The following is a 9335-nucleotide window of genomic DNA, read 5'->3' as shown; positions in this document are numbered from 1 at the left end:
TTTTTTTTTTTTTTGGACTCTCTCTCTCTCTCTCTCTCTCTCTCTCTCTCTCTCTCTCTCTTAGTATCTTCTTCGTCATCATCGAGTTGCGTCGGTTCTGCATATTCTCTTCGTCCGTTGAGGTAATTTTCCCTTCCGATTTCTCGATTTAACTCTTGAGATTTTCTCGGGAAAGTTTCTTCTTAGCTCTGGATTTGCTAGAAACGTTGCCGTTTCGTCGAGCTACGAAAAAAACACTCCAGTGCCAATTTCTTCTATGGTTTTATATGCTTTAAATATGAATAATCTAGTTAAAAATCTTCCGTTTCAATTTCGATTCAAATCGGAACCTGATCAGTTTTCGAATTTTTTAGAACAATATTTGTGTATTTGATTCCTCCGTTGTCTGCTTCCGAGCTTTACGATTTGGGTTGATTTCGAAATTTTTCGAATTCTCCCAATTTTTTTCTTGGATCCGTCGAAAATTTTGAATCAAATCTGAAATCTGGTATTTGTCGTATACTCAGTTGGTTTTTGTGGGATGGTTCTTCATAAATGCACGGACGCTTCATTCAGCTGTTTCTCCGGAAAAAGATTAACGGGGGGACCAATCATCATGAGTATATATTTTTTAGCATTATCGAAACATCTCTTTGATATACTTACAATACAAAATCATTATTTGTTATCTTCTTCTTCCTGCATCTCTTTCTGCGTCCATTACGAGGAGGACCACTTTTTTTTTTGTTTGTTTGTATTGCCGTGATCATTTGAGAAAAAGACCATTCAATTTACTTTTTTCTTGATGTGATTGATTTTTTTTTTTTGGTGTTTCAGGGAGGTTTTATGTAAGTTTGGATTGATGTGAATCGTTCTGTGACTATGGAATGTCGTTTGGAGAAGAAGCGTTTTTCTGGTGGTACTAAACCTTTGAAAACTCGTGTGAAACAACAATGTCTGGAGGAGGAAGAGGAGGATGAGAGTCATGAGCTTGTCAAGTATATGTCCAAGCTACCTGTTTTCTTGGAGAGAGCTGAAACCTCCTCTCAAGAGAAGCTCTTGAGTGTTGGTGTTCTTGATTGGGGGCGTTTGGAGAAGTGGCAGCATAGTCATAACAGGGTTTCGATGAAGAGTAGATTCCCTTTGGTTCCCCATCACCACCATACAGATGCTTTGTTGGCTCCGCTTAGAGATGCGTCATCATCATCTGCTGGTCCCAGTAAAGTGCATAACCGTAGTTCTGCTTGTCGGACGAAACATCTTAGTAGCTCACAGCAGAGCAATGTTATGTCAAATTCGGTTGAAGATACTTTAAGGAGAAAGAAACACAAAGATCGTAGATGTTTCAGCATACCAGATGACAAGCTTGGTCCAAACACTGATGCACAAGGATTAGATGGATGTGAGGAGAAAGACTTGAATCCAGAGGCTGGCTTGAACATGGAGGTAAAATCAAAGGCTGATAGTAATAGGCGTAGGAAGAGTGAAAAGAACTTGCACGAACGAAACCGAAATCATCACGATGGAGAACTTGGTCGAAAGCAGCAAGGAGAGGCTAAAACTTGCAAGAGGAGTTCCACTAGAAAAGTCCGGGTTGTTCACGGTGTTGAAGGAGATTACTGCACGCAACATTCTTTACCTTTGCAATGTAATGCTGATGGCTGCTTGGCAAAGAGTACAGTTGGCTCCACTGATGTGGACCGGAACAAGGTTTCAGCTGAAATATCTCAGTGCGTGCCGCTCTCAGGAAAAGCAAAGAATACATCTTCCAAAGGTAAAATTGCAGAAGACAGAGCATCATCTTTGTTATCTGTGAAACATTGTAATGATGAGTCTTCCCAAAGACAAGATTCAAAGTCGCATAAAGGCGCATCTGAAAAGGGGAGAAGTATATCGCCTTTTCAGCGGCTTAGCTTCAATATTGGTAAAGCCAGCAAAACTAACAGTGAAGGAGTTGTTGTTCCCACAACCCAGCTAGACTCAATGGCTAACTCCACAAAGATAGATTCACAAAATGTGGCTCTTTTATCTGACGTTGACGGCTCAGATTGCAGCAAGTCCAGTGCAAAAGATACAAACACGACAAGCCATTTAAGAAGGTTTCTAGAACCTCTACTGAAGCCACGAGCAATTCACTCTGGCAATTCCGTGGAGGGGACTAGAGGTCAAGGCGTACAAAGAATAAAAATGGGTATGAAGGGTTGCAAATCAGTAAATATCAATGATTCAGCTCAAGAGAAGAAGTTAGGATCATCCATGGTTCGAGCTGTTCTGCGGGTAACAGTTAAGAACAATCAACCACTCTTTACATTTGCAGTAAACAAAGAAACCGACATTATTGCGGCCACCCAAAAGAAAATGGGAAGCTCGGAGGAGGGTGAATGTACCAGTGTTTATACTTTCTTCTCTATTAAGGACCATAAGAAAAATAGTGGGTGGTTAAACCATAGAGGCAGTGGCCAAACACATGGTATCATCTCTAATGTTGTAGCCCAAATGCGTGTTTCGAGCTCTTTGCCTTCTGGTTCCATCAGAGAGTTTGTTCTCTTCTCTGTAGAGCTTGATCAAGAGAGCACTGAAAAGTCCGATCTGCAGTTAAAAAATGAGCTAGCTGCGATCATTGTGAAGATGCCAAGATGGTGTCACAGGAGGGCATCACTAAACACTGTTCAAGATCATAATGCACTCAATGAAGAGCTTGACGATCACATCAAAGACAGGTTTTTTGACCAAGACATTAGTGCTACGGTCATACTTCAAAGCGGGGTTCATAGTATGCCTCAGAAAGGAGGGCCGTCGTCTTTGATACAGAGATGGAGGACAGGTGGGTCTTGCGACTGTGGAGGTTGGGACATGGGCTGCAATCTCAGAATTCTTACTAATCAGCACAACTTATCCTACCAGAACTCGACAACATCAAACTCACCAGCCTCTTCAAACCGATTTGAGCTTTTCTTTCTGGTGCAGATTCTCTACTTAGTCCCAAATCCAATCTCCTTTTTTTCTTTAACTCTTCCAAATCAAAACCAAAAAGTTTTCATCATCACATTTCTATATTTCTTTGCAGGGAGAACAACCGGAGGAACATCCGTTCTTGAGCTTTAAACCGATCAAAGAAGGGATATACTCAGTTGTGTATAATCCATCCCTTTCACAACTGCAAGCTTTCTCCATATGTATGGCACTTGCAGAGAGTAGGAAAATGTCAGAGATCACCCGTGAGCACAAAAGCTCGTGTGATGAACATAAAGCTAGAGCAAAAAACGTGTTAGTCCCGGATCAAGATTCAAACCCTAATGGCAACAACGTCGGGTATCAACCGCCCCTCTCGCCTGTTGGGCGGGTCTGAAGTTTGTATTTTTACTTCAAACCCAAATTTTTTACTTGCAGGTATGTGATCATATTATTAGTGTTAAGCCTTAAGATAAAATAGTTGCAGGAAATAAGAAAGTAGCAACAAAATATCTTTAAAGTAGTTAGTCTAATGATCTTCCCAACTCTTAAGTGTGAATATTTTTTATATCTTATCTCCTCCATATATAATACTTTCATCATGCTGTGAAAATCTTTGGTTCCTACTGAAACTTCAAAAGCCTTAACTATTAGAGGGGTTTTTTTTGTTTATCTTGCCGTGTGATCAGTTGTTATGATGAATTGGATTCATAAGAAGAGTGTTTTTGAACCTGGCCCAACTGATCAGACAAGTTCTATAGCCAAGTCATATAGTTTTTGCATAAATTTGAGTTTTGATTAATTCATCTTTTTGAATTCAGTCTTTAAAAGTGAAAAAAGATTCTTAGTTATAAGAAAACAATAAAAAGTGTTCCCATCGTTCACGTGAAGTTGTTGTTTTTTTGGTCACAAAGACAGTGAGGAACAGAGTGGATTGTATAGCTTTATGCACTTTGAGCTCACACAACAAGCAACATGGTAGACCCNTGCCTCAGAAAGGAGGGCCGTCGTCTTTGATACAGAGATGGAGGACAGGTGGGTCTTGCGACTGTGGAGGTTGGGACATGGGCTGCAATCTCAGAATTCTTACTAATCAGCACAACTTATCCTACCAGAACTCGACAACATCAAACTCACCAGCCTCTTCAAACCGATTTGAGCTTTTCTTTCTGGTGCAGATTCTCTACTTAGTCCCAAATCCAATCTCCTTTTTTTCTTTAACTCTTCCAAATCAAAACCAAAAAGTTTTCATCATCACATTTCTATATTTCTTTGCAGGGAGAACAACCGGAGGAACATCCGTTCTTGAGCTTTAAACCGATCAAAGAAGGGATATACTCAGTTGTGTATAATCCATCCCTTTCACAACTGCAAGCTTTCTCCATATGTATGGCACTTGCAGAGAGTAGGAAAATGTCAGAGATCACCCGTGAGCACAAAAGCTCGTGTGATGAACATAAAGCTAGAGCAAAAAACGTGTTAGTCCCGGATCAAGATTCAAACCCTAATGGCAACAACGTCGGGTATCAACCGCCCCTCTCGCCTGTTGGGCGGGTCTGAAGTTTGTATTTTTACTTCAAACCCAAATTTTTTACTTGCAGGTATGTGATCATATTATTAGTGTTAAGCCTTAAGATAAAATAGTTGCAGGAAATAAGAAAGTAGCAACAAAATATCTTTAAAGTAGTTAGTCTAATGATCTTCCCAACTCTTAAGTGTGAATATTTTTTATATCTTATCTCCTCCATATATAATACTTTCATCATGCTGTGAAAATCTTTGGTTCCTACTGAAACTTCAAAAGCCTTAACTATTAGAGGGGTTTTTTTTGTTTATCTTGCCGTGTGATCAGTTGTTATGATGAATTGGATTCATAAGAAGAGTGTTTTTGAACCTGGCCCAACTGATCAGACAAGTTCTATAGCCAAGTCATATAGTTTTTGCATAAATTTGAGTTTTGATTAATTCATCTTTTTGAATTCAGTCTTTAAAAGTGAAAAAAGATTCTTAGTTATAAGAAAACAATAAAAAGTGTTCCCATCGTTCACGTGAAGTTGTTGTTTTTTTGGTCACAAAGACAGTGAGGAACAGAGTGGATTGTATAGCTTTATGCACTTTGAGCTCATACAACAAGCAACATGGTAGACCCATCAATATCCAATTTGGCATATGCCCATATATTTATAGAATCACATAATTGAGAAGTTTATCCGAGATTACACCAAACGAAATTTTCTTTGTCGAAATGATTATGTTTTTAGAAAATGATCTCTTGCATTTGTTAACATGCTACATAAATGTCTTAGAAAGTAGAAACAATAAGTTTATAATATAACTCAAACAGTAGAAACAATAAGTTTTCCCAAAAAAAAAAAAACATTAAAAACAATAAAACCTACAACAATTGATTATCGATACAGTATTTGTTAAAATGATAGCTCTGACAATTTTGTTCTAAAAAGTGGTTTATAATATTTATTTTGTACCACAATTATTGTGTCAAGTTATGTATTTACTTGGCCAATGTGTTACGAACATCTATTTAAATGATTAGTTTTCACATAGAAATCCTTCAAACTCCATCATTGCACGTCATATGTATATTCTTACAAAACATATTTCAGATCCTCTTTTATGTTTTACTAGCTCTTGTTGTAAATAAGACTACTGAATTATTGTAATCACACTATAGTTCATTCCTACGTGGCTGCATGTGTTCGTTACAAAGCGGATAGTTTGAATGTGGTTATGAACAAGTAATGTGTTCTCTTATAACTCGACATTAAGTGGACCAACACTATCCATATATGTAACTTACAAACTTTTTTTTTGTTCGAAATTCGAAGGTGAGGCGTAGTTATAAATATCTTATACAGTATTCGTTTTTGTATTTGTCTACCTTTTTTATTGTGTAATAATTGGTCTTTTGTCAAAATCCTATAGTATCTACATAAAGATCTTAACCCCAAAAAAAACATAATTTTAAATAGTATTTCAGGCCATTAGGCCAAGAAATTTGAATATAATTGATTTATTTTTCTCAAAATATATAATAATCTGTAAGTAGTTGCAAAAATCGTGTTTTGCAGGTTGAGTACTAAGGGCATCTCTAACCATATCTCCATTTTTTTCTTCAAAATGGAGTAACTCTATTTTGGAGTTGGGTTTTACTCTAACCCTACTCCATTTTGGAGTAAAAAATAGAGATCTCCATTTTTTTCTTCAAAATGGAGTAACTCTATTTTGGAGTTGGGTTTTACTCTAACCCTACTCCATTTTGGAGTAAAAAATAGAGATCTCCAAATTGTAGTGTAAAGAAAAAAAAGATGTCTTCAAACATAGAGAAAAAAATGGAGATCTCTATTTTGAAGATAAAAATGAAGATGTGTTAGAGCAAAATTGACTCCAAACTCTATTATGAAGATGGAAATGGAGATGAGTTGGAGTTGGTCTAAGTAGTGTTCTTAAAAGTTATGAGGGCACAACTCAACTTCGCTGTTTGATAGAGAATAATGACTTAAGTTAATCCCATTATGTAAGTTGCTTCTAAATATGTAAAAACTAAGGTTTCATTTTTTCAATCATATGAATAAAAGACATGGAGCAATTTGCCTATTGAAAATTTTGAAATTTTTTTTTGTTTAAAAGCTTATGATTGGCACCTATTAGTCTTGTTGCGTATAGATACAATTAAGATAGGTTCCAAAATTTCGTTAGTGGCTTGGGCATTATATATCTTGAGCCAAGAGTTGAAGCAAAGTTTTTAAAACATGCAACCCTTCAAAATTAACGCTCCATCCAATGTCTATAATAAGAATATGATGGATCTTCCATTATAGTGGTCCTGAGTTGGGTCACTTAAGAGCATCTTAAATTAGGCTAAAATGTGTCCCCCAAAGGACAACAAACATCTCCTTGGCACACGCGTGAAGTCTTCTTCTATTACCACTTTCTTTGCCATATTTATCACCAAGATCCTCTTTGTCTCCACCAACCAACATTAATTGTTCTAATAAAAATAAAATAATTATTCTAAACAAACAAAAGTTGTTGGTTCGAATGTAAGTATATAAGAAGAAGCTAGGGAAAGCTTCGCATAGATTAAACTTTATAAGAGAAAAGTGAGCTTTGCGATGTAATAATAAGCCGCATAGTATACAAAAGCTTTTGACTTGCATATAAAAATGCTTCATGGACCTCTTTCGTTCTGTTTTTGGGTCACACACCGGTCTGTGTCATTTCTAGCTGGAAAGGTTGTTTCGCTTATTGGGTTCAAATGCTCATATATTTTAAGTAACATAAAATAGTTAACGTTGTTTTATCAAATAAAAATATGATTTGTTGATCAAAACCCGCATTTTAAAAAACTTTTAAGTGTGTAAAAACCACACACATAATTAGTCCAAAAAACATGATATCTTTGGAGGGATTGAATAGGGCTATTACGTAGTTAATCTTTTGACTAGCCTTAAACTACATAAATGAGATATCATCAGTTTAATGCAACTTCTTCTAAACTAGTACTAGTAGTACTACACTGCCACTTTAATACAGTAGTTCATAACTTCATATTCTCACACACCCACAGGCCCCACGCATGCACACATGGCTTTGACCCTTTGACCATGCACTTTACGATTTTGTCCCTGATTTAGTAACTTCGTTTTCCAAAGTTAACTTACTAATGCAGCCTTGTAGTAATGTATATAAAACAGACGTTTCAGAGTTACTTAAGGTCGTCTCGTCTGCTTAACGACAAAAAAAAAAAAAAGAAGAAGAGAAAAAACAATGTCGGTTTCTCAATTAATCTGTTTGTCTCTATTTTCATATTCTATATTAGTTTGACCAAACAAAAAAATACATGTACTGTACTATCTTTTAGAAAAATCCCAAAAAAAAATTAAGTTTTGAAAACTGAGAAAAATAAACCTGGATAACAAAATAGTCTTCTCAGTCAAAAAAAAGTTTTGAAAAATAATTAATTATTCCACATTTAGACAAAAAAAGTGATAAATGATAAGATAAGAGAGAGAGAGAGACATTGGATCCACAATTAAAAAAAACACTTATCAAAATAATTAAATAATTATTATCATTATTATGCTTTTTATTAATTTCACCACTGTCTTCTCCACTTCGTCCGCTTATATAAATTTTTCTCACTCTCTTTTTTTCTTTTCTCCGCAGATTCCTTTTCATTCCAGAAAAAAAAAACCTTTTTTGGCTCTCTCTTTCGTCTTCTCTTTTTAAACTCTCAGAAAGTGACTGAGTGAGAGCCTCACACACCCAAAAAAAAAAAGGTGTTTTTGCTTTTTCTCGGGTTTTAGGGAAGAAGAAATCATCTTTGATTGAGCTTTGTAAAAAACCCAAAATGGGACCTCGTTGCTCTAAGCTCTCTCTCTGTTGTTGGTGGCCGACCCATCTCAAATCATCTCCCAACGAAGCTTCTGATCTAGGTTTCTTCCTTACTTTGTACCATTCTCATCACTCTCTCTCTCTCTCTCTTTGCTTAACCAAGTTTGAGTTTTTTTTTTTTGGTTCCTGACAGAGAACGGTACGGACGATTTGCCGTCGTTTACGGAGTTCAGTTTCGACCAACTACGAGCTGCTACCAGTGGATTCTCTACTGACAGTATCGTTTCTGAGCACGGGGTTAAAGCTCCCAATGTTGTCTACAAAGGAAGGCTTGAAGATGACCGATGCATCGCTGTTAAACGCTTCAATAGATCCGCTTGGCCTGATACTCGTCAATTCCTTGTACGTACTCTCTTAAAGTTGATTCCTTTTGCTCTTATCACTTGATGGGTTTATCATTTACAGTTCCAAAATCGAATTGGTGAGGATATTGTTGTTGTTGTTGTTGTTGTTTACTGTTTCATTTGATTGATTCTTTAGGAGGAAGCAAAAGCTGTGGGGCAGTTGAGGAATGAGAGGTTGGCTAACTTGATTGGATTCTGTTGTGAAGGAGACGAGAGATTGTTAGTTGCTGAGTTTATGCCTTTTGAAACTCTCTCTAAGCATCTCTTCCACTGTAAGCCTTTTCATCATTTCTTAAGAGAGTAGCTAGCTACTGTTTATTTTGTTTGGTTTGATCCTCTTTTGTCTGGTCTCTATGCCTTTAGTTGGAAATTTCTGTTTTTGGTTCTATATTGTTGAACAAAAGATTAAGACTTAAATCATTGTTTTTATAGCACTGGTGCTATATTGTGAGATTTCCATATTTGGCTATAGATGATTGTTTGGAAAGTAGTGGTGGAACTTAATAATGTGTGATAACGATATGTAGGGGATAGCCAGCCAATGAAGTGGTCTATGAGGGTGAGAGTGGCTTTGTATCTTGCACAAGCACTTGAGTATTGCAGCGCCAAAGGTCGCGCCTTGTACCATGATCTTAATGCTTACAG

The 9335-nt window shown here is 36.7% G+C and overlaps 3 protein-coding genes across 4 annotated transcripts; all 3 read left to right on the top strand.

The window, feature by feature from the left end:
• Nucleotides 13–3533, top strand: LOC104736320. Of its 2 annotated transcripts, XM_010456293.2 has the most exons (4): nt 13–122; nt 507–599; nt 817–2940; nt 3047–3533. In XM_010456293.2, the coding sequence occupies exons 3-4, from the start codon at nt 862–864 to the stop codon at nt 3326–3328; spliced, it is 2361 nt and encodes a 786-aa protein (XP_010454595.1). In that variant the 5' UTR covers nt 13–122; nt 507–599; nt 817–861; the 3' UTR covers nt 3329–3533. The 2 variants fall into 2 exon arrangements, with proteins under 2 accessions (XP_010454595.1, XP_010454587.1); XM_010456285.2 differs by lacking the exon at nt 507–599.
• Nucleotides 3928–4696, top strand: LOC104736342. Its single transcript, XM_010456309.1, has 2 exons — nt 3928–4103; nt 4210–4696. The coding sequence occupies exons 1-2, from the start codon at nt 3996–3998 to the stop codon at nt 4489–4491; spliced, it is 390 nt and encodes a 129-aa protein (XP_010454611.1). The 5' UTR covers nt 3928–3995; the 3' UTR covers nt 4492–4696.
• LOC104756393 (probable serine/threonine-protein kinase At5g41260) lies at nt 8303–8994 on the top strand. The gene is made up of 3 exons (XM_010478974.1): nt 8303–8387; nt 8480–8688; nt 8827–8994. Exons 1-3 carry the CDS (start codon nt 8303–8305, stop codon nt 8992–8994), a joined length of 462 nt encoding a protein of 153 aa, XP_010477276.1.

Source organism: Camelina sativa, chromosome 2, assembly GCF_000633955.1.
Source record: "Camelina sativa cultivar DH55 chromosome 2, Cs, whole genome shotgun sequence".
Classification (NCBI taxonomy): Eukaryota; Viridiplantae; Streptophyta; class Magnoliopsida; order Brassicales; family Brassicaceae; genus Camelina; species Camelina sativa.
The sequence above is the reverse complement of the archived record's forward strand: the minus strand, read 5'-3'. Positions and strand labels throughout refer to the sequence as shown.

Excerpts from the sequence above, each read along its gene's own strand:
- LOC104736320 (XM_010456285.2), top strand. The coding sequence starts at position 862 with ATGGAATGTCGTTTGGAGAAGAAGCGTTTTTCTGGTGGTACTAAACCT. Across the intron at positions 2,941-3,046 it reads GATTTGAGCTTTTCTTTCTG|GGAGAACAACCGGAGGAACA; the intron begins GTGCAGATTCTC and ends ATTTCTTTGCAG.
- LOC104736342 (XM_010456309.1), top strand. The coding sequence starts at position 3,996 with ATGGGCTGCAATCTCAGAATTCTTACTAATCAGCACAACTTATCCTAC. Across the intron at positions 4,104-4,209 it reads GATTTGAGCTTTTCTTTCTG|GGAGAACAACCGGAGGAACA; the intron begins GTGCAGATTCTC and ends ATTTCTTTGCAG.
- LOC104756393 (XM_010478974.1), top strand. The coding sequence starts at position 8,303 with ATGGGACCTCGTTGCTCTAAGCTCTCTCTCTGTTGTTGGTGGCCGACC. Across the intron at positions 8,388-8,479 it reads CAACGAAGCTTCTGATCTAG|AGAACGGTACGGACGATTTG; the intron begins GTTTCTTCCTTA and ends GGTTCCTGACAG. Across the intron at positions 8,689-8,826 it reads CTGATACTCGTCAATTCCTT|GAGGAAGCAAAAGCTGTGGG; the intron begins GTACGTACTCTC and ends TTGATTCTTTAG.